Below are 25,252 nucleotides of genomic sequence, written 5' to 3'. Positions count from 1 at the left end.
TAATTGTCTTTAGGAATGTTGTGAAGTAAAAGTGAAAGTTGTCAGAAATTTAAATAGTAAAGTACAGATACCCCTCCAAAACTACTTCAGTAGTACTTTAAAGTATTTTTTACTTAAGTAATTTACATCACTGCATGTTGGTAACATGTGTATGGCTGTTAATGAAACGATTTACAGAGCTATAGGTAGGCCTAGTTAATAAACTGAGTTTATATAGCTAAACTGATCATTATTAATTTATTGATCATTTATGAATTTGTAAAAAAAACAGTTGTAACACATTGGTTAAACTTGTGGGATTGTTATTTTGAAGCTTGCCAAAAAAAATGACCATTGCAGGTGTTTTAACATACAATGGATAGGAACACTCTACGATACAATTTTTTAATATAACATTTGTACTTACTTATCATAATTGTATTTATAAAATTTGTTAAAATGTTGATAATGGTGATGTGGTTTATGTACATGCCAAGACGTGCAAATCATTCATTATCAGAAAAACTAGCTGTCTACAGACAAAGCCTGCAACTATATGGCTATTTTACAGTACCTTGAGACTACTTAATTAAACGTTAATACATAGAATTTTGCTCATTGTTACCATAATACCATCATTGAGTACCATAAAGGTGGGACATTTTAAAGCACATAACAGAGTCTAACAGGGCACATGTTCCCCTAGCCTGGTCTCAGATCTGTTTGTTCTGTTTTGCCAACTCCTTCAGTCAAACAGACCTGGGACCAGGCTAGTGGTTCAGTATAGGACCAGTAGGAACCTAATGGCAAGTTTGTGTCTACAGTAGACCCTCTTGAAACCACCAGCAAGCTCAGGGTTGGTATGTGGGGGCCACTGATCCCTTCTTCAGATTAAGAAAGTTCCTCTTCTTCCTCTTCCTGTTGGTGGACCCTGTCGTGTTCTGAGGCTCCGGCAGAACACGGAACACAAACACCCTCTCCCCCGTAGTGGGGATGTCCAGTACTACTGCATTGTTGGCCAAGCCAGAAGTGGAGGGTACTGCTGCGGTAGTGGAGACAAACACAGTTTCACTGTCCACCTCTCCTCCTCCTCCCACTGAAATCTGAACAGAGTCTTGGAGCTGTTCCGAGGATATGGTTTGGCTCGTTCCAGTCGCGACTGATTTGGGAATGGCAACAACTCCCTCCCTCCCCTTTTCCTGGACCAATACTTGCATGACGTCCCTGCGAGCCTCGGGTCTGGGATTGAGAAACAACCTCTCCAGCAGGCTCTGTCTCTTCTCCTGGAACCTGGAAAATGAAGAGGAAGAGTATGACATTTGATTATGATTTCTGAAGCATCTACAGTATATATAGTATTTTACAAAAGTGGGACCAAAATGCATATACCACTCTATGTTGCTATGTGCCAAATATTGTCTCTCCCAAGTTATTTCCTAGTACTTCGTAAAAGTATCCTTGGGCTCCAATTCAATCACCGATAAAGAAAAACAGCACTGCAGGTTGACTCACAATCAATGTTTATGCTTTATCGTTATCAAGGTAGTAACCTTTTAAAATTCGCACAGACCCACCTGTCCTTGTTGTCAACATTACATTGTCAACATTCTGAGTTGATGAGAACTGACTGAATTAGGATCTGAAAGTGTATCCACATCTAAAATAAAAGCTCCATAAAAAAGTTGAGGCTCTTTGTCTTGCACTCACTGGTTTCTGTCCTTGTCCGTGCTGTGGGCTGAGACATTCCTCCCCACCATTTCCTGCCTCAGTCTGACCAGCAGAGATTTTCCTGCTCCCTCTGGCCACCTGAGAAAAAAACACAGCCAGAATAGAAAAGAAAAATAGCTCTCTGGCGACAAAGAAAATTATTCACGCGGGGGACAAGCGAATTAAGCAGATGGAGACTCCACAAAATTATGCATTTTGTTCGATTTAAGTTAACTTTCTCAGTAACTTCCCTCTTTTCCTGGCTAGACAGGCCAAGTCCCAGGTGTCCTCATACAAAGAGCATTATTCACACAAGCAACAGAGTCCAAACAGAGTGTTGGCCAGCCCAGACGGGACATTGACAGTAAGTGTTCCAAGCTCCCAGCCAATGTATCATGGGCAGATGGGAAGGTATGATCCACATCACTAAGGACTTAACATGGTCAACACACACCTGCACAGTAGTGAAGAGGGCACGACAGTACCTCTTCCCTCTCAGGAGGCTGAAAAGAATTGATATGGGCCCTCAGATCATAAAAAAGTTCTACAGCTGCACCATTGAGAGCATCTTGACTGGCTGCATCACCGCTTGGTATAGCAATTGCGCCGCCCTTGACCGCAAAGCGATACAAAGGGTGGTGAGGACAGCCCAGTACATCACTGGAGCTGAGCTCCCTGCAATCCAGGACCTCTATACCAGGCGGCGTCAGAGCAAGGCCCAAAAATTGACAAAGACTCCTGCCACCCAAGCCATGGACTGTTCACTCTCCTACCATCCAGCAAACGTTACCGGAGCATCGGCTCCTGGACCAACAGACTCCGAGACAGCTTCTACACCCAAGCCATAATAGCCAGACTGCTAAATAGTAAATTAATGGTACCCAAACTATCTGCACTGACCCTACACACACTCACTAAACGTTATATACACACCATATACACACACTACACTGTCACTCCCACACATATCCCTCACACATTCAAACACTAAATATGCACACACAACACAAACAAACATACACTCACACACACTCACTTTTACACTCATCATTTGCTGCTGCTAATATTTGTATTTATTATTATCTAACCGGACGCCTAGTCACTTTACCCAGCCTTCATGTACATATCTACCTCAAATAACTCGTACTTCTGCACATTGATCTGGTACTGGTACTCCCTGTATAGAGCCCCATTCTTATGTCTTTTATTTTACTCCTCTTGAGTTAGTTACTGTTTATTTTTTTAATATATATTTTTTTTACTCTGCATCGTTGTGAAAGGTTTGTAAGCAAGCATTTCACAGTAAAGTCCACACCAGTTGTATTCGGCGCATGTGACAAATAAAATGGGATTTGATTTGAATGACCATTCTTTCCTCCTCAGAGAGATCACATTGATTAGTCTCACTACTTCGACAGTGCTGTAAGAATGCGGTTACAACTAACATTTTACACACCAAGTAAATCCGAGGGAGGTCCCAAAGAATTGTCAAAGACTCCAGCCTCCCAAGCCATAGACTGTTCTCCCTGGAACCAGCAGAACTGTGAACAGATTCTACCCCCAAGCCACAAGACTGCTTAAACAAGACAGCTAAATAGCTAATCAATGGCTACCCACTGCTGCTACTGTCTATCTATCCTGTTGCCTAGTCACTTTAACCCTACCTATATGTAAATGGATACCTTAATTACCTCATGCCTCTGCACATCAACTCGACACTGGTACTCCCTGTATATAGCCATGTTATTTGGGGGGGGGTTGTGTGTATTGTTTTGTATTTTTAGGTATTACAAGCCGTTGGAGCTAGAACCATAAGCATTTCGCTGCATCTACAATAACATCCGCAATATGTGTATGTGACCAATAAAATTTGATTTGATATTATATTACTCGTCATTGTTATACGCTATTTACTGTGTATTCATTCCTCGTGACACTATTTCATTTGTATCTCTAACTCGAAAAAGGACTCGGAAGTAAGCATTTGACTGTTAGTCCACACCTGTAGTTTACGAAACGCGAAGACATTATTTTGACTTGATCTTTTCGCAGGTTCTGTCAAAAGTTCTCATGTGAACTGAAATGCCAGCGTCCCCTGTATGATCACATAAATCTTAGCTTGCTATTAATTCCCTACATGAATGCTGAAATGTTGAACCATTTTCTTGTAGTTCCTTTTTGTTCTACTTTGGAATCTACTTGAAATTGCTTTTAGTTCTACTTTTTGTGGTAGTATATTTGTGTGTGACAGGTGCTTACAATTAGTGCCATAGCGCAGTTTCGCGGAGCCCGCCCTGTAGTTTGAAAGCAAATTTCCTGTAATAAAAAATAAAGAATGGCTTATGACGTGTTCATATGCTATCTGGGGGGCCCAACCTCCGGGGGGACCACTTGCGGGAACTGCGGGGGTGTGCGCGTCGTCAGTTGTTACAATGGCAAGAAGGGACATTTTCACAGTTAAGTTAATAGGAGACAAGTTCAATTCTTAAATTGACACATGATGAATATGTCTTATAAGCTTTTAAGATGGGAAACAAACTGAATCCAGCGGTTACTGACAAGTAACACATTGTGCTGGTGTGAGTCACTCATAGACACCCGCCTAAACATCTGGTACACGGCACAAACTGCTCCGAGAGTTCTATTCTCTAGTGGTATTCGTATTTTGGAGCCTGCTAAGCAGTGAGCATATGTTAAAACTTGTCAGACACCAAAGATGTGCAAGCTGTCAAATTACCAACTTGACTAAAGTTTACCCTGAGTTTTCAATGGCCAGGCAGGGAGTTTATGTCTCAGACGTCTTTTCTGCCAAGACTGCTACTTAAAAAAAAAAGACCCCCCCCCTTTTCTGGTATCCAATGGGTAGTAGTTACTGTCTTGTCTCATCGCTGCAACTCCTGTACGGACTCAGGAGAGGCGAAGGTCGAGAGCCACGCATCCTCCGAAACACAACCCAACCAAGCCGCACTGCTTCTTGACACAACGCACATCCAACCCGGAAGCCAGCCGCACCAATGTCGGAGGAAACGCAGTGCACCTGGCTACCTGGTCAGCGTGCACTGCACCATGCCCGCCACAGGAGTCGCTAGTGCACGATGAGACAAGGATATCCCTGCCGGCCAAACCCTTCTTAACCCAGACGACGCTGGGCAAATTGTGCACCGCCCCATGGGCAGCTAGCACTGCGATGCAGTGCCTTAGACCACTGCGCCACCCGGGAGGCTCAAGACTGCTACTTTTTGCTGTTCCCAATCTTCACCCTCCCTTGGGAACAGCCAATATTGGCAATGGAAGATTTGAACTTTGTTGTTGTTAATATCTGTAAACAGGAACATGCCACAGTGTGTATGGTGATGTCATGCTGACAACTCTACCTTTAAGCTCTGTTGCTGCAGATTTGAAGTCTGTTGCTGTTGTAAAGCAGGAAGTCGCCCTGCTATGTTGATAATGTCATATTGCAGACTCTACCTTTAAATGTCTACTGCGACTTACCCAGAGTCAAATGAACTCGTAGATACAATTTGTATGTTTCTGCGTGCAGTATGAAGGAAGTTAGCAGACGTTTCGCGAACCAATACTAACTAGCTTTAGCGCAATGACTTTAAGTCTACAGGTACAATAGCAATCCTGGCCTAAATGCCTAAATGCCAATTCTGAAGAAAACACTCCAATCCACTACCAATAAAACTATTGCTAGACGAAGGAGCTTCAGTAGTTCTTACGCTGTGCTTTCCTGCTCTGCGGACGCTGGAAAGACCGATAGCTTGGGGCAGAGGGCATCAATGAGGGAGAGCAGCTCCGACTCGGGGAGGGTTGGGAGGAGGAGGCGGAGAGCCTCTAGGAGAACCTCGGTGGAGACTTGGCTCTGCCTCACCAACCTGGCCGCAAACTCCAGATCCTGGGGAGGGATGGACGAAAAAGAGGGACAGAGGGAAATAAAACTGTCTCCTTGGGCTTGGGCTGTGAACAAAATAGTGACTCAGACCCAGATGAAGCCTACTGCCAGGCTAAAAAGCAACTAAAAAGCAATTGGAGAATTACAATTATATGATGGCTAGATCACCTGGTCACAGTTTGTGTAGAGTCTCTTCAGCTCCAGCTGCTCCTTGAGATCCTCCATGGCTTGATTCCTAGCGTTGGCCTCTTGCAGCCTGGGGGGAAAAAAAGGATAGGATAAAATATTCAGAATTATTCTGTTCGCACTTGGAGCTGTTCTGTGTTACGCTTCATGGTGCATTTGTGTAAGAATATTTCTCAATTGTACATTTGTTTTAGGCAGAATAATAGCTCCAAAAAGCCCACCTCTCTGTCTGCAGAACAATGACCTGATCACACGTGTACAGGGCCTCGTGAAGGATGGTGGCCATGCGGCTGTCACGCTCTATATGAAACAGCCTCCTTTGCCCTTCCTCTTCCTCCTCTTCCTCATCAGAGTAGTGTGGGTCTTTGGGTGGTCTGTGTTTGGAGGGTCCAGACTCCAGACTCTCCAACTCTGCATGCTCTCTCTGGAGCTGGAGCTCCGCTTCCTCCAAACCCTGTAGTCACACGCCAAGGGATCACGCTCTTCACAAAACCTTTATCCACTGAGGATATATCTTATCCTGTATCTGTGTGTGTGTAACCAAATTGCTCAGGCGGATTTGATCAAATTAAGCCAACAATGTAATATTTCACAGCTAAAGTATGAATCAGGCTACAGTACATGCTAAAGCATCCAACATGCCACAATGTCCTATCCTACCAGACAGTGGTTCTGGATGCTCTGGGCTATGGGGGCTGCCCCCAGGCTCCTGCTGGCTCGCAGTTCTTCTGTGAGCAGGCTCTGGATGGTGAGCAGAGCTCTGGAGGTCTCCAGGACCCTGGTCCTCCTCTCAGCCTTCTGGTAGTGGAGGGCGGCCATCTGCACGGCCAGGCCGTCTGCCTGGTTCCGGAGCTCCGATTCCCTCACGGTACGCATCTCCTCCAGGACCTAGAGAGAGAGAAAGATGTTGGAGGCGTCAGGGAACGAAGGGGTTTAGCTAAAGTTGTAGGAAATGAGTTAGGTTAAGTGATTAGGTCACAGTTACTCAACTAAGCTCTCCCTAGACACTGGTGAGACATACATCGAACACCCTGTGCGCTTACTCTTATTTTGTGTTAAATGGGCACATTTTATAATAGGTTATGGACCAGTTAGGCAGCCCTAGGAACCCTAGTCATAGCAAGAGCAGGTTTATCAGTAGGCTGACTAACAGGTTTCGTAACACTGGCAGCAAACGCTAAGGGACAGTTTTTCGGAATTTGATGATGACTATTCCTGGACTAAAAAGGACGTTCAACGAGATAATTTACAGAGTATGGATTTTAGTCCAGGAGTAGGCTTAATCTAGGTCTGAGAAACTCTAAAGGTTTCGGAGTCCGTCCGGGAATATCCCCTTTACCCGCCTCTGCTATATTCCCATCTCGTCCAGCTGGAAGTGTGAGAAAGTGTCAAAGGAGCAAAAAGTGAGTGAATGCGACAAAAGAGCATATGCGCAATACAAAAGCCTTCTCCTCCATTTTATAACTGCCCCTCGGGACAAATAAAGTTTTCAGTGAACTGAATTCCACCGAACCTTCTCCCTCACAGTGCGCTCCATTTCTTTTTCTTTCTCAAACAGCTGTATCCTGTCCTCCATCTTCTTCTGGAAGAGCAGCAGTTCTGAGGGGTCTGCTCGCTGTCTGCCCTCAGTGGATTTCCCTTTAGTCCTCATCTTCTTCTGGAAAACACACAAGATGGTTAGTGAGATGGTGAGGGAAACATCTCCATAGCATAGCCTACTGTCATTTCATCTAGTCTGTTTAGCATTAGTTGCTATTTGTTTTACCATTGACCACTGTGGATATAGCCTAGGTGTTTTTGTCAATACTTTCATACGTTCCCACAATGTGCCAATGCTCCAGCTTACATGTCTGTAGAGGTTCTGGCGTCAGTTGGAAGAGAGGGGATGAGTTTGAAATAGGCTGGCCATCACCAGTGACTTCACTGCCATATCCGCAATTTGATGTTATTTTAATGGACAAAAAAATGTGCTTTTCTTTCAAAAACAAGGACATTTCTAAGTGACCCCAAACTTTTGAACGGTAGTGTATATACACTGCTCAAAAAAATTAAGGGAACACTTAAACAACAATGCTGGCGGTGCTTTCACTCTAGTGGTAGCATGAGACAGAGTCTACAACCCACACAAGTGGCTCAGGTAATACAGCTCTTCCAGGATGGAACATCAATGCGAGCTGTGGCAAGAAGGTTTGCTGTGTCTGTCAGCGTAGTGTCCAGAGCATGGAGGCGCTACCAGGAGACAGGCCAGTACATCAGGAGAGGTGGAGGAGGCCATAGGAGGGCAACAACCCAACAGCAGGACCGCTACCTCCGCCTTTGTGTAAGGAGGAGCAGGAGGAGCACTGCCAGTGCCCTGCAAAATGACCTCCAGCAGGCCACAAATGTGCATGTGTCTGTTCAAACGGTCAGAAACAGACTCCATGAGGGTGGTAATGAGGGCCCGACGTCCACTGTGCTTACAGCCCAACACCGTGCAGGACGTTTGGCATTTGCCAGAGAACACCAAGATTGGCAAATTCGCCACTGGCGCCCTGTGCTCTTCACAGATGAAAGCAGGTTCGCACTGAGCACGTGACAGATGTGAGAGTCTGGAGACGCCGTGGAGAACGTTCTGCTGCCTGCAACATCCTCCAGCATGACCGGTTTGGCGGTGGGTCAGTCATGGTGTGGGGTGGCATTTCTTTGGGGGGCCGCACAGCCCTCCATGTGCTCGCCAGAGGTAGCCTGACTGTCATTATGTACCGAGATGAGATCCTCAGACCCCTTGTGAAACCATATGCTGGTGCGGTTGGCCCTGGGTTCCTCCTAATGCAAAACAATTCTAGACCTCATGTGGCTGGAGTGTGTCAGCAGTTCCTGCAAGAGGAAGGCATTGATGCTATGGACCGGCCCGTCCGTTCCCCAGACCTGAATCCAATTGAGCACATCTGGGACATCATGTCTCGCTCCATCCACCAATGCCACGTTGCACCACAGACTGTCCAGGAGTTGGAGGATGCTTTAGTCCAGGTCTGGGAGGAGATCCCTCAGGAGACCATCCGCCACCTCATCAGGTGCATGCCCAGGCGTTGTAGGGAGGTCATACAGGCACGTGGAGGCCACACACACTACTGAGCCTCATTTTGACTTGTTTTAAGGACATTACATCAAGGTTGGATCAGCCTGTAGTGTGGTTTTCCACTTTAATTTTGAGTGTGACTCCAAATCCAGACCTCCATGGGTTGCTAAATTTGATTTCCATTGATCATTTTTGTGTGATTTTGTTGTTAGCACATTCAACTATGTAAAGAAAAAAGTATTTAATAATAATATTTCATTAATTCAGATCTAGGATGTGTTATTTTAGTGTTCCCTTTATTGTTTTGAGCAGTGTATATAATGCAACATGTCCAAGTGGTCTTTGTCAACTGTATGTTACAGTATGTTACAGCTAAGGAACCAGCAGAGGGCGGTATTATCATTTTGGCACTACAAACTGTATGTATCAGATATTCCACCAACCTCTTGCTGTGGATGTTCAACCTGCTCCTCCATCTCCTTCCTCCAGGTGGACAGAGCGGCCTGCAGTTTGGAGCGGGAGAGGGCGTGGGGCAGCATCAGGCAGTGGTCCATCCTGGACAGACAGTTCTGGAACTCCAGCTTCATGTGTAGGAGCTCCTCGTCCGATAAGGTGAGCTGTGACGAGCACAGAGACCTTGGAAGGATAGAAAATACACACAAACACACACACAGATGGCCACACACACATAATTAGCACAAAGTGCTAATATTTGCATTAAGATACTCCAGAGGTTTATTTTTTGCCCCCTTTCACAAGTATTCTGAAATGTGTACCAACGTGATCATCTTCTCTGTAGCGCAACGGACTGACCTGAAAAAGTGATTGGAAAATAAACATCTGCTCACCTGAAGAAGACCTGTCCCCTGGACCTCAGCTCCTGCTGCTCCTGCAGCTCCCTCTCCATGCCCTGGTGCAGCGAGTCCCTGGAGGCCTGGAGGGTCCTCACTGCCGCCTTGCCCTCCAGATGGAGCCTCTCCTGGGCCTGGGACAGGGCGCTGCTGCTGGCCCCTATGGGGGACCCCGATTCTGGCTGCTGGAGGGGGTCACGGGGGTTCCCCAGGGCCAGCAGAGCCTGGGCGACAGCAGGCTGGATGGCCTTCACCTCCGCCATGGCGCTGTGGATCACACGCATGGTGACCTGGGGGAGGTCAAAAGTGAATCTCCAGTCAACAGAAAGTCAGAGAAAGTGAAACTACTTGCTTGGTTAGTTAACAATCCATGTAACTATGTATGTATAATCATGTATGATGTTCATTTGCTGTCTAACAATCGCTTTTTCAAGTTGTGTACTTGTAACAAAGTAAGTCTTGTCCGTGAATGGTCTCGAACTGGGGACCTTCTGCAGACCAACACTTTGCACTCACAAAGCAGCATTACCTATTGCTCCACAAAAGCCATGGCCCTGGCAGAGCAAGGGAAACAACTACTTTAAGTCTTAGAGAGCGAGTGCTGTCACTTGCACAATGGATGCTACTAGCACACTGCTAACTAGCTAGCGATTTGAAAATGGCAACATGTGTTGTGCAAGTTATAGCTAGCTACCAGTTACCTAATCTAACCGTTGTATATAAGGAGAGGGGCGGGTGTTGTGTCATTTTGAGTTACCTTACGGATGTCTGCAGCGGCCTCCTCGTCCAGGTTGTTGATGAGCTCCCCAAGCTCCAGGCACTGGGCGGTCAGCAGGCTCTGCCAGCAGCGGAGGTGCTGGGCCGGCTCCACCTCCATCCTGTCCTCCTCCAGGCCCCCTCGGGACAGGGCTGACAGCTCCTTCTGCCTCTGCTTGTGGCCCTGCAGCTGGATGAAGAGAAAAAGACAAGGTTGAAAAGCTTAAAATCGAGCCCTGGCCCCTACAGGCACTCCTTGAGCATGTTCAGTCGGCAAATGTAAACCGTTGCAGATAGAAATGGCAAGAACAGAGCTGATGTTGGTTCAATATATATTCATCTGAATATTCCACTACGTTGTGCCCTGCTGAACAGAACAAAAAACAGAACAAAAAAGAGACAAAACTGTTACCTATTTCAATTCAAATTCATATTGATTTATTGGCATGATATACAATTTGTAGATATTGCCAAAGCAGTATAGTGGTACAGCATTTGAGTAAATACAGTACAATGCAAAGAGGGTAATGAATACAGTTAATTTCAGCAGTATTAATAATAGTACATATAATCATGTATACAGGAACAACACTAATGCTGTTATATTGTGTAATCTTCGGTCGATAGATTTCATTAAATAAAAATATGATTATATAAAAGAAAGAATGGCTAATCAACAACAAAATGTACATGGATGATGGTTACACTATATATTACTTGTAAGTTATATACAATGTAAATACTTCAGGGAATTAACGGTCATGTGATGTCCTTCGGGCTATGGCAATCATATACAGTGGGGCAAAAAAGTATTTAGTCAGCCACCAATTGTGCAAGTTCTCCCACTTAAAAAGATGAGAGAGGCCTGTAATTTTCATCATAGGTACACTTCAACTATGACAGACAAAATGAGAAAAGAAATCCAGAAAATCACATTGTAGGATTTTTAATGAATTTATTTGCAAATTATGGTGGAAAATAAGTATTTGGTCACCTACAAACAAGCAACATTTCTGGCTCTCACAGACCTGTAACTTCTTCTTTAGGAGGCTCCTCTGTCCTCCACTTGTTACTTGTATTAATGGCACCTGTTTGAACTTGTTATCAGTATAAAAGACACCTGTCCAGAACCTCAAACAGTCACACTCCACTATGGCCAAGACCAAAGAGCTGTCAAAGGACACCAGAAACAAAATTGTAGACCTGCACCAGGCTGGGAAGACTGAATCTGCAATAGGTAAGCAGCTTGGTTTGAAGAAATCAACTGTGGGAGCAATTATTAGGAAATGGAAGACATACAAGACCACTGATAATCTCCATCTCACCCCGTGGGGTCAAAATGATCACAAGAACGGTGAGTATTTACATAAGTATTCAGATCCTTTACTTGTAGAAGCACCTCCAGATGTGACACTTTGCATTCAGGCCAAAAAGTTCAATATTGGTTTGATCAGACAAGAGAATCTTGTTTCTCATGGTCTGAGTCCTTTAGGTGCCTTTTGGCAAACTCCACGTGGGCTGTCATGTGCCTTTTACTGAGGAGTGGCTTCCGTCTGGTTTGATTGGTGGGGTGATGCAGAGACGGTTGTCCTTCTGGAAGGTTCTCCCATCTCCACCATGGGGTCCCTGTTCACCACTCTGACCAAGGCCCTTCTCCCCCGATTGCTCAGTTTGGCCAAGCAGCCAGCTCTAAGAAGAGTCTTGGTGGTTCCAAACTTCTTTCATTTAAGAATAATGGAGGCCACTGTGTTCTTGGGGATCTTCAATGCTGCAGACATTTTCTGGTACCCTTCCCCAGATATGTGCCTCGACACAATCCTATCTCGGAGCTCTATGGACAATTCCTTTGACCACATGGCTTGGTTTTTGATCTGACATGCACTGTCAACTGTGGGACCTTATATAGACAGGTGTGTGCCTTTCCAAATCATGTCCAATCAATTGTATTTACCACAGGTGGACTCAAATCAAGTTGTAGAAACATCTCACGGATAATCAATGGAAACAGGATGCACCTGAGCTCAATTTCGTATCTTATAGCAAAGGGTCTGAATAGTTATGTAAATATTTCAGTTTTTCTAAAAATGTAGTTATGTTAATAAGATATTTCAGTATTTCTAAAAACCTTTTTTCACTTTGTCATTATGGGTTATTGTGTGTAGATTACTGAGGATTTTTTTTCTTCTCCATTTCAGAATAAGGCTGTAACGTAACAAAATGTGGAAAAAGTCAAGACACAGTATGTATTTGTAATATTTGTGGTTTCTCCATTACCCAGAATAATTCACAGCTTTATGTTATTAGTAAATGAGTAAATGCACAGAGTTGTGAATTGATTGAGATATTTTCTTGAAAAAACATTATCTTATTTGGGAGTATTTCTCAAATAAGTGCTAATTCATTATTTATCTAATTAAGATATGCAAATGTATTGCCTGAGAGCAACACTGTGAAGTTTGACTTAAACAACGCACTGTCAATCATCTCACCATGTCAGAGATGAGGTCCCTCCTCTTCTTGACCAGGCCACAGTGCATGGCCCTCCTCTCCTGGTTCAGAGCCTCATCCAGGCCCTGCCTCACCAGCACCAGCTCCTTCTGAGCCTTGTCTAGCAGCAGCTCCACCTGCTCTTCAGACACATCGCTCCCCCTGTTGGAATACAGGCAAGGTTGCATTTTTAGGAATGTAGGCTACATCTACGTTATACAAGCTTCCCGCACGCTTAGTAGTCTACAATGGCTTAAGGACAAGTAGGTAGAAGACAACATGTGCTATAAAACCTGACATACAGTATAACACATGTAGAGAATCATAGCACAAACCTCCTATGCTGGCTGAAGCAGTTCTCTATCTGGCTGGAGGTCCTGGAGAAGGTCTCGGAGATGAGGCCCTTCAGGCTGTGGAGGCTGTGCACCAGGAACCTCCTCTGGGCGTGGCGCTCTCCCAGCATGCAACGTTGGTTAGCCAGGACCACATCCAGCACCTCCTCCAGTTGATTCTAGAGAGATGAGATGTGATGAGATCAAATAAAATGAGATGAGATAAGATGAACTGAGAAGACATGCGATGAGACATGATATGTGGTTGTCTCACCTAGCTATCTCAACATGAATGCACTAACTGTAAGTCGCTCTGGATAAGAGCATCTGCTAAATGACTAAAATGTGAATGTCAATTAGATAAGATAAGAAGAGATGGTAAGAGATGAGAAGAAATTAGATGAGACAAGATATGAGAAGAAATTAGATGAGACAAGATATGTGAAGAGATTAGTTGAGAGCACAGTATTTCCCCTTGACTTTCCTATTTAGTCCAAAACAACTTTCAGTGATACATACAGCGAAACATTGCTGAAAACTATTGCTGAAGTAGCTGTTTCAAAGTGTTTCCTCCCATCTGTTCCTACTGAACGGGACCATCTTCACTAGCTCACCTGATAGGCAAAGTAGTCATGCAGGAGACTCCTGGCCTGGGTCTTCTCCAGCTCGCACATCCTGGTGGCTTCCTCCAGCTCCTCTGAGAAGATCTTATGCAGCTCCACTCTTCTCCACTCCACTATCTGCCTTTGGACCTTGGCTGAGGCCTCCTCGTGTCTCACCAGCAGGGTGCGCTGGAGGTGACTCTGGTTCAGCTTGTGGAGCTTCTCCAGGAGGACACTGCATTGGTGGAGCTCCTGGAGAATCAACCAGAATCAACCAGACCTGTGTTAAATATAAGTGTGAAATACTTGAAGTGAACTTGATTTAGTCTATCCAGTGCCATGGGAGAGCTACTGGGTGTGCAGGCTTTTGCTACAGCCCACCACTAATACACCTGCTTCAAATAATCACCTAACCATAGTCTTGACCATAATTAGCTAAATCAGGTATTTAAGCACAGGGCTGGAGTTGCTTCTCCATCTGTGCCCATAGGACCCATTTCTGGCATGTTTAACTCATTATTTATGCACAAGTCACATTGCTCTCTACCTCCGCCAATGGTTTTTGATTGATAATAGCCACTACAGTACCTGTTCGTCAGAGTGCTGAAACAGCACCTCTGCCCGGGCCTTCTCCTGGGCCTCTCTGCGATGCTCCGCCTCCATCTGCTCCCGGGTCTCCAGGTTGCACTGGGCCGCCAGGGTTGCCATGCGTGCCAAGTGCTCCTCCTTCAGCTTGCCCTCCATGCCCATCAACTGGCCGTGGAGCACGCTCAGTAGCCGCTGCTCGGCCTGCTGGGACATGTGGTTCTGGGAGCGCAGCGCGGCCAGCAGGGCTGCGATCACATCTTTGTACATCTGGACCCGACTGCTCTCCAGGCTGGAAGTGGCTCGCAGCAGGCTGGACATCTCCAGGCTGTGAGGATGTCAGATATACAGTACCAGTCAAAAGTTTGGACACACCTAGTCATTCAAGGTTTATTTTTTATATATATATTTTTTTAAACTATTTACTACATTATAGAAAAGTAGTGAAGACAAAAAAAGTGTTAAACAAATCAAAATATATTTTATATTTTAGAATCTTCAAAGCAGCCATCCTTTGACTTGATGACAGCTTTGCACAATTTTGTCATTCTCTCAACCAGCTTCATGAAGAATGCTTTCCCAACAGTCTTGAAGGAGTTCCCACATATGCGAAGCACTTGTTGGCTGCTTTTCCTTCAGTCTGCTGTCCAACTCACCCCAAACCATCTCAATTGGGTTGAGGTTGGGTGATTGTGGGGTCCACGTCATCTGACGCAGCCCTCCATCACTCTCCTACTTGGTCAAATATAACTTACACAGCCTGGAGGTGTGTTTTAGGTCATTGTCCTGATGATCATCTGTTCACCTACCCGGCATCTCACAAAGACATAGCGGTTGGAACCAAAAATATCAAATTTAGACTCATCAGACCAAAGGACAGATTTCTACCGGTCTAATGTTCATTGCTCGTGTTTCTTGGCCAAGCAAGTCTCTTCTTCTTACTGATGTCCTTTAGTAGTGGTTTCTTTGCAGCAATTCGACCATGAAGGCCTGATTCACGCAGTCTTCTCTGAACAGTTGATGTTGAGATGTGCCTATTACTTGAACTCTGTGAGGTATTTATTTGGGCTGCAATTTCTGAGGCTGGTAACTTATCCTCTGCAGCAGAGGTAACTCAGGGTCTACCCTTCCTGTGGCGGTCCTCATGAGAGCCAGTTTCATCATAGCGCTTGATGTTTTGCAACCACACTTAAAGAAACTTTCAAAGTTCTTGACATTTTCCCTAATTGACTGACTTTCAGGTCTTAAAGTAATGATGGACTGTCATTTCTCTTTGCTTATTTGAGCTGTTCTTGCCATAATATGGACTTGGTATTTTACCAAATAGGGCTATCTTCTGTATACCACCCCTACCTGGTCACAACACAACTGATTGGCTCATACGCATTAACAAAAGAAATTCCACAAATGAACTTTTAACAAGGCACACCTGTTAATTTAAATGCATTCCAGGTGACTACCTCATGAAGCTGGTTGAGAGAATGCTAAGAGTGTGCAAAGTTGACATTAAGGCAAAAGGGTGGCTACTTTGAAGAATCTCAAATATAAAATAAATGTTGATTTGTTTAACACTTTTTTAGTTACTACATGATTCCATATGTGTTATTTCATAGTTTTGATGTCTTCACTATTATTCTACAATATGTAGAAAATAGTAAAAATAAAGAAAAACCCTTGAATGAGTAGGTGTGTCCAAACTTTTGACTGGTACTGTATATTATAAAGCTTTGTCTGACTTTATACTTTATCGTTCATCAACACGTAGTTTCCGGCAGTCAAATGACCAAACAGCCCTCTAGTGGCCTCATGGGTGGAACATTATAAAAAAAAATCTTCATATTTTCAGAATTAACAAACATATATTTTTTGTTGTTGTTGAAAATTCGGTGTTTCTATGTCAAACTGTTTTGTTAAAATTCAGTACTATGTGATGTATGTAAAGCGTAATATTGGGATGCAAACTCAAAATTGAGTACATTTCTACTCTATATCTGACATGGTACAGGTGTCTTCTTTTTTTTTAAGACTATAACAATATGTTAGGTGTATACTTTTGTTTCAAAGTTGATTTGTACAAAGACACACTCTGTGTAACCCAGATTTAGCCCACTGCAGTACAAGTTTAATGCAGACAGGTATAATGTCAGTGTTAACCCAATATTCATTTAGCAGTGGCGGGCCACCATTACTAAAACGTGAGCACTACTAAAAAATAATACTTTCAGGGATGGTAAGTCATTTTCAGTATAAACTTAAATGACTAAAACCAGATATAAAGTATGTAGAAAAGATAACAGAGTTATATATTTTTAAATAAGATCATGTTTGAGAACTAACAACCACCAGAATAAAAAAATAGACAGTCAGGGAGAGTAAAAATGTCCCAAAATGTTATGGCATGGGGCCCCCATTGATTGTTTTATAGTGTTTGAGTCACTCAGATAGCATAAGAACAAGGCATAAGCCATTAAAATGTGTAGAATTGCAGGAAATTTGCTTTAAAACTTTTTTTTTGCCCCGTGACAAAATGTTTTGAATTGCAGGAAATTAGCTTTAAAACTGTTACATTTTCTCTTCAACCCATGGCAAAGTGTGTAGATTTCCAGGAAATTAGCTTTAAAACGGAAAAACAAAGTACAGCATATGCGGCCATGAGGAAGGTCAAAAACCACGCCATTGGCCAAGCCCCACGCTAATTTTGTCACCGCTGCTGGAAAAAATTATAGGGGAGACACGGAATGCAACATGATGCCTCAATAATTATATGCATGTATGGCCGGCCCCCTTATAAAGCCTTAGCAACTTCTCATAATGACCAAATAACAGATACTTTCAGTCTAGCAAGAATATAAATACACTGAATGATAATATAAATGCAACATCCTTTTGATAATGCAACCAAAATGACTTTATTACTTGTCTCTGTTGGTTCCATGTTTCATGAGCTGAAATAAAAGTGTAGAATGTTTCCATACGCACATAAAGCTTATTTCTCTCAAATTTTGTGCACAAATTTGTTTACATTCCTGTTAGTGAGCATCCACCTGACAGGTGTTGCATAGCTGATTAAACAGCATGACCATTACACAGGTGCACCTTGTGCTAGGGGACAATAATAGGGTACTCTAAAATCTGCAGTTTTGTCACACAACACAATGCCACAAATGTCTCAAGTTTTGAGGTAGTGTGCAATTGTCATGCTGACTGCAGGAATGTCCACCAGATGTTACCAGAGAATTTAATGTTAATTTCTCTACCATAAATTTGTTTTAGAGAATTTAGCAGCACGTCAATCCGGCCTCACAACAGCAGAACACGTGTAACCATGCCAGCCCAGGACCTTCACATTTGGTTTCTTCACCTGCGGGATTGTCTGAGACCAGCCATCCAAACAGCTGATGAAAACTATAAGAAACCGTTTCAGGGAAGCTCATCTCAGCGTTCCTCACTGAGTTCCCTGAATTCCTATCGGACCTTGTAGTCAAAGCAGATAATATTCTAATCTTTGGTGACTTTAATATCCACATGGAAAAGTCCACAGACCCACTCCAAAAGGCTTTTAGAGCCATCATCGACTCAGTGGGTTTTGTCCAACATGTCTCTGGACCCACTCACTGTCACAGTCATACTCTGGACCTAGTTTTGTCCCATGGAATAAATGTTGTGGATCTTAATGTTTTTCCTCATAATCCTGGACTATCGGACCACCATTTTATTACGTTTGCAATTGCAACAAATAATCTGCTCAGACCCCAACCAAGGAACATCAAAAGTCGTGCTATAAATTCACAGACAACACAAAGATTCATTGATGTCCTTCCAGATTCCCTCTGTCTACCCAAGGACGCCAGAGGACAAAAATCAGTTAACCACCTAACTGAGGAACTCAATTTAACCTTGCGCAATACCCTAGATGCAGTTGCACCCCTAAACACTAAAAACATTTCTCATAAGAAACTAGCTCCCTGGTACACAGAAAATACCCGAGCTCTGAAGCAAGCTTCCAGAAAATTGGAACGGAAATGGCGCCACACCAAACTGGAAATCTTCCGACTAGCTTGGAAAGACAGTACCGTGCAGTACCGAAGAGCCCTTACTGCTGCTCGATCATCCTATTTTTCTAACTTAATTGAGGAAAATAAGAACAATCCGAAATTCCTTTTTGATACTTTCGCAAAGCTAACTAAAAAGCAGCATTCCCCAAGAGAGGATGACTTTCACTTTAGCAGTGATAAATTCATGAACTTCTTTGAGGAAAAGATTATGATTATTAGAAAGCAAATTACGGACTCCTCTTTAAATCTGAGTATTCCTTCAAAGCTCAGTTGTCCTGAGTCTGCACAACTCTGCCAGGACCTAGGACCAAGAGAGACGCTCAAGTGTTTTAGTACTATATATCTTGACACAATGATGAAAATAATCATGGCCTCTAAACCTATATCGAATCTTCCATTCCTCTCAAAAATTTTAGAAAAGGCTGTTGCGCAGCAACTCACTGCCTTCCTGAAGACAAACAATGTATACGAAATGCTTCAGTCTGGTTTTAGACCCCATCATAGCACTGAGACGGCACTTGTGAAGGTGGTAAATGACATTTTAATGGCATCGGACTGAGGCTCTGCATCTGTCCTCGTGCTCCTAGACCTTAGTGCTGCTTTTGATACCATCGATCACCACATTCTTTTGGAGAGATTGGAAACTCAAATTGGTCTACACGGACAAGTTCTGGCCTGGTTTAGATCTTATCTGTCGGAAAGATATCAGTTTGTCTCTGTGAATGGTTTGTCCTCTGACAAATCAACTGTAAATTTCGGTGTTCCTCAAGGTTCCGTTTTAGGACCACTATTGTTTTCACTATATATTTTACCTCTTGGGGATGTTATTCGAAAACATAATGTTAACTTTCACTGCTATGCGGATGACACACAGCTGTACATTTCAATGAAACATGGTGAAGCCCCAAAATTGCCCTTGCTAGAAGCATGTGTTTCAGACATAAGGAAGTGGATGGCTGCAAACTTTCTACTTTTAAACTCGGACAAAACAGAGATGCTTGTTCTAGGTCCCAAGAAAAAAAGAGATCTTCTGTTGAATCTGACAATTAATTTTAATGGTTGTACAGTCGTCTCAAATAAAACTGTGAAGGACCTCGGCGTTACTCTGGACCCTGATCTCTCTTTTGAAGAACATATCAAGACCATTTCAAGGACAGCTTTTTTCCATCTACGTAACAGTGCAAACATCAGAAACTTTCTTTCTAAAAAAGATGCAGAAAAATTAATCCATGCTTTTGTCACTTCTAGGTTAGACTACTGCAATGCTCTACTTTCCGGCTACCCGGATAAAGCACTAAATAAACTTCAGTTAGTGCTAAATACGGCTGCTAGAATCCTGACTAGAACCCAAAAAGTTGATCATATTTCTCCAGTGCTAGCCTCTCTACACTGGCTTCCTGTCAAAGCAAGGGCTGATTTCAAGGTTTTACTGCTAACCTACAAAGCATTACATGGGCTTGCTCCTACCCATCTCTCTGATTTGGTCCTGCCGTACATACCTACATGTATGCTACGGTCACAAGACGCAGGCCTCCTAATTGTCCCTAGAATTTCTAAGCAAACAGCTGGAGGCAGGGCTTTCTCCTATAGAGCTCCATTTTTATGGAACGGTCTGCCTACTCATGTCAGAGACGCAAACTCGGTCTCAACCTTTAAGTCTTTACTGAAGACTCATCTCTTCAGTGGGTCATATGATTGAGTGTAGTCTGGGAAGGTGAACGGAAAGGCTCTGGAGCAACGAACCACATTTGCTGTCTCTGCCTGGCCGGTTCCCCTCTTTCCACTGGGATTCTCTGCCTCTAACCCTATTACAGGGGCTGAATCACTGGTTTACTGGGGCTCTCTCATGCCGTCCCTGGCGGGGGTGTGTCACCTGAGTGGGTTGATTCACTGATGTTGTCATCCTGTCTGGGTTGGCGCCCCCCTTGGGTTGTGCCATGGCGGAGATCTTTGTGGGCTATACTCAGCCTTGTCTCAGGATGGTAAGTTGGTGGTTGAAGATATCCCTCTAGTGGTGTGGGGGCTGTGCTTTGGCAAAGTGGGTGGGGTTATATCCTTCCTGTTTGGTCCTGTCCGGGGGTGTCCTCGGATGGGGCCACAGTGTCTCCTGACCCCTCCTGTCTCAGCCTCCAGTATTTATGCTGCAGTAGTTTATGTGTCGGGGGGCTAGGGTCAGTTTGTTATATCTGGAGTACTTCTCCTGTCCTATTCGGTGTACTGTGTGAATCTAAGTGTGCGTTCTCTAATTCTCTCCTTTTCTCTTTCTTTCTCTCTCTCGGAGGACCTGAGCCCTAGGGCCATGCCCCAGGACTACCTGACATGATGACTCCTTGCTGTCCCCAGTCCACCAGACCGTGCTGCTGCTTCAGTTTCAACTGTTCTGCCTTATTATTATTCGACCATGCTGGTCATTTCTGAACATTTGAACATCTTGGCCATGTTCTGTTATAATCTCCACCCGGCACAGCCAGAAGAGGACTGGCCACCCCACATAGCCTGGTTCCTCTCTAGGTTTCTTCCTAGGTTTTGGCCTTTCTAGGGAGTTTTTCCTAGCCACCGTGCTTCTACGCTTGCATTGCTTGCTGTTTGGGGTTTTAGGCTGGGTTTCTGTACAGCACTTTGAGATATCAGCTGATGTACGAAGGGCTATATAAATAAATTTGATTTGATCTGTGTGCTCGGCGTTGTAATCAACGTCAGTTGGCAAACATCTCCTTCGATGGCCACTGACACACTGGAGATGTGTGGTCTTCATGGATGAATCCTGGTTTCAACTGTACAGTGCAGATGGCAGAGAGCATGTATGGCGTTGCGTGGGCAAGTGGTTTGTTGATGTGGAGTTATGGTATGGGCAGACATACACTACGGTGCCTCCCGAGTGGCACAGTGGTCTAAGACACGGCATTGCTGGCTGTGCCACTAGAGATTCTGGGTTTGAGTCCAGGCTCTGTCGCAACCGGGAGACCCATGGGGCAGTGCACGATTGGTCAAGGGTCTTCCGGGTTAGGGGAGGGTTTGGCTGTCAGGGATGTCCTTGTCCCATCTCGCTCTAGCGACTCCTGTGGTGGGCCGGGCGCAGTGCACGCTGACACGGTCACCTGTGAACATTTGAACATCTTGGCCATGTTCTGTTATAATCTCCACCCGGCACAGCCAGAAGAGGACTGGCAACCCCTCATAGCCTGGTTCCTCTCTAGGTTTCTTTCTAGGTTCTGGTCTTTCTAGGGAGTTTTTCCTAGCCACCATGCTTCTACACCTGCATTGCTTGCTGTTTGGGGGTTTAGGCTGGGTTTCTGTCCAGCACTTTGTGACATCAGCTGATGTAAGAAGGGCTTTATAAATAAATTTGATTAAAATTTGATTGATTTAGTTCAATTGACTGATTTCATTATATGAACTGTAACTCGGTAGCATCTTTGAAACACAGCTCCTACTCCTAGAGCATAAGACATCATAAACCATAACGACAAGTAATAAAGCCTTATATCCTTTGGCATTTCCATACTCACTTCTCCAGAGCTTGATACATGTTCTGGGGGTCTTCCAGCACCATGATGTCCACCATCTTGTCCTCGAATGCTGCCTCTTCTTTGGCCGTCTCACTCATGTTGCATACCGCATACTCAGGGTCTGAAGCGCCTCGCTTTTTCTTTAGGAATGACAGACATACAAAGAGAAACAGTAACCATCCCTTTACTGTGGATTGCTTTCAAATAGAATAAAAACAATCATAGTCAACGAACAAATGGGAGAAATATCTTTCAAAAAATAGTTCAAAAATAAAATACAATAGAGAGTCAATTTGTTGACGTTGTATTGGTGTCGTTGTTTTTCTTTTTGCCACGGCTGGGTGGCTAACAAGTATACAGACCTGTTTGTGCTGTCTTGCCAACTTCATTGCTGTCATTGTCACACAGCAATGGAGTTGGCAGGACATCACAACCAGATCTGGAACTCAGGTAAGCTGATAGAGGTGAGGTTACAGTAACAACGTCTTACCCTTCGCTCTAGGGAGTTTTTCCTCGCTCGGGCACATATTAGGTTCATGGCCAGAAATCCCAGGGAAAGCAGCAACAAGGACAGAAAGAATCCACCAATAAACCCAGCAAAATGGACATAGTGATTGGGATAAATCTGAAAGTGTATAGAGAGAGTAGGTCATATTCATCAATATTTGATAAAGAGAAAAGAAATTACTATCAGGGGCACGGACAATGCTGTAATCTGATTACTAGGATGAAATGTACGTAAGTAAGGTTGTATGTAAGGTTTAGCATTGTAAACGCAGCATTACGTTGAGCACGACTATCAACCAACATCACATTGATAAACGAAGAAGTAAGAAACGAAGGCTTCAATCAAGGTTACCTTGTTCGTGGAGTTAAGCCTCAGTGTCAAATTAGCCACCATTGGACCAAACATATTGACGTCATTCTGTAGAGCGAGAATAACAGTATAAATTACCCTGGAATAGCACCTATGTACAGCAATGTAAAGTGTTGCTGCTTTGGCAATATAATCAGAGCAAGAGAAAAAGAAAAAGGGACAAAGTGTCTATTAATGTTCTATATTATGTCATGAGGTGATTGCAGTACCAGTGAAGCATTGGAGAAGGTAAGGAAGGCAGGCAGGTCCAGAATTTCACTCTTGTGACCCTTGATGAGGGCAGTGTACGTCACAACGTACTGAGATCCTGCTGCAGAAACACAACCAAAACAACAACGATATTAACTACGGTTGGAAATATGGAGTAAAAAGCTAATACAATCATTTTAACAATGTTCATAACTCCAATTGGATAGGTTCAGGTGGCACAGCCTTCTGTAGCATGGAGCCTGGGTCATGTTCAGTGAGGTACACTGTAGCAAAACAAACTGAAAATCAGTGTTTCTTATTACACAAGTTCAGGTAGTATCTCCCCGTTTCAAATGTAGGCTATTTTCTCATTTTGTGCATACTGAACACAACCCTGGTGATCTGACTGATTGACAGACTGATGAAACCGATTTCTCATGACTCTTGTGTACCTGGCAGTGAGTCGATGGTGAAGGTCTGGAAGCCTTTCTCCACCACCATTCCCCCACTCTGCAGGGCTGCTATCCCAGAGACGGAGTCCCTGATGGCCAGCTGGGAAAGGTTGCTGTCCCCTGGAGGCCCAGTGTTGTTGATGAGCAGGAAGAACGTCAGATGGGGGAACTCGGTACCTGCCTCCACCTGTGTCCCAAAGGATCGTAGAGAACACATGGTATATGAGGGCACTTTGTACATACACTTCTATATCTCGAGCCTAGCCGAACAGTAACGAGCAAAGCAAGACCATCCTCTACAGAGTCTACATTACTTACCTGGGCACATTTCTGAAATTTGAGTCCAAATGCTGATGGCTGTGCTGCACTTTGAATCTGAAAGAAAGTACAAAGTAAACACAACAAGTTTTCCGTTTCACAAAAGCATGGATGGAAACTTGTCCCTTTATGTTCCATTATGGCTTTTGACCACAACCCCTGGACTATGTCTCTGTTTGTGTACTTACCTGAGGCAGAGTGTGACCAGTGATATATCTGGTGAGACTGCTCCTGCGGCTCCGGGCCTTATGCTGCATGATGTTGGCCAGGTGGCTTAAGGAGGTGTAGAGGGACTGGCCCTCGGGGCCGGCTGGGGCCACAGAACGAAGAGGACCCTCTTCAGCACAGAAAGCCATGGGCCCACATGGCCCTGGTTGTCCTGTGAAGTAACATTAGTTAACATACAATAGTGTACAGTAACAGTACACATAGTTCCGTATGTAGTTATGTCCTGGAGCTGTTCTTGTCTATTAATGTTCTATATTATGTCATGTTTTATGTGGACCCCAGGAAGAGTAGCTGCTGCTTTTGCAACAGCTAATAAAATACAAAAAATACCAAATGACACAGTGGGTTTGAGAAGATTTAACAGTTAACTGGTGGAATTACTGTCATAGGCTACTTTCAGTTGAGAAGACCAAGTCTCTTTTGACATTATACCTTTTATCGTTACCCTAGGGATGATAATAAATGTTGCAGAACACATAAAATAACAAACCATCCATCTTCTTCGAGCTCAGCTCTGCTGATTTTCCACCAGGGTCATGCTGAAATGGTCTAAGAGAGTCCTGTTGAATGGGAAACATAGTGAAAAACAAAACCTGTTCCAACAACTGCATAGCAGACAGACAGATATAGATGTACAGCCCTTGAAATAGGACAGGCACAGAAATAAGGGGATTGGACTCACTCTAGGTCGACCATTTCCAAATGAGTTCTGTCGAGTTACCCATGATAGTACAGAGATGTAACAGAACGCGGGATGTACATGGTTGCTGTCCCCCATGATAGCGGAATGGCATGGATTCTCATGATGGCTTACATTATTGAACCCATACGAATGAAAAGGGCGGTGCTGTAGACGTCTCCAAAATACAGGCCTATCCTCTTGTTGAAAACAGAAGAAAATAGTGCATACAGTGACTACTTCCACGAGGAAATGTACCTGAAGCATTCGTTTGTTCTAAAACTTTCACTACTTTCCCGAAATCCGTTACATTTTGCATCCTCTTGTTACTCTATTAGACAAAGGAAACATTGTCATTGTTCTCTGATAACACGAAATTGTGTTACAATATGTCTTAAAAACATGTCATGCAAAAGAAACAAACAAGAATAACGGGCGAAACAGATTTTTTGTCGACTGTGAAAATATAGGTCATGGAAATGGGTCATCCAAACTTCCTCGAAGATT

General features: G+C 44.0%; 1 protein-coding gene across 3 annotated transcripts; it reads right to left on the bottom strand.

Moving 5' to 3' along the window:
* Positions 1–218: 218 nt before the first annotated feature.
* LOC118389007 (limbin-like) lies at positions 219–25,245 on the bottom strand. Of its 3 annotated transcripts, none has more exons than XM_035778664.2 (23): positions 24,749–25,245; positions 24,557–24,626; positions 24,027–24,217; positions 23,839–23,895; positions 23,521–23,707; positions 23,089–23,189; positions 22,862–22,927; positions 22,493–22,627; positions 22,003–22,142; positions 14,442–14,766; positions 13,866–14,105; positions 13,255–13,430; positions 12,922–13,081; positions 10,434–10,622; positions 9,674–9,966; positions 9,269–9,461; positions 7,293–7,424; positions 6,428–6,655; positions 5,989–6,221; positions 5,750–5,837; positions 5,409–5,584; positions 1,687–1,785; positions 219–1,269 (listed from the first exon to the last, which is right to left on the bottom strand). In XM_035778664.2, exons 1-23 carry the CDS (start codon positions 25,010–25,012, stop codon positions 831–833), a joined length of 4,182 nt encoding a protein of 1,393 aa, XP_035634557.1. In that variant the 5' UTR covers positions 25,013–25,245; the 3' UTR covers positions 219–830. The 3 variants fall into 3 exon arrangements, with proteins under 3 accessions (XP_035634557.1, XP_035634556.1, XP_035634555.1); XM_035778663.2 differs by having other exon boundaries at positions 7,281–7,421; XM_035778662.2 differs by having other exon boundaries at positions 7,281–7,424; positions 24,749–25,244.
* Positions 25,246–25,252: the final 7 nt, after the last annotated feature.

This window comes from Oncorhynchus keta, chromosome 10 (assembly GCF_023373465.1).
Source record: "Oncorhynchus keta strain PuntledgeMale-10-30-2019 chromosome 10, Oket_V2, whole genome shotgun sequence".
Lineage (NCBI taxonomy): Eukaryota > Metazoa > Chordata > Actinopteri > Salmoniformes > Salmonidae > Oncorhynchus > Oncorhynchus keta.
Note: the sequence above shows the minus strand (reverse complement) of the source record. Positions and strands in the feature narration are given on the sequence as shown.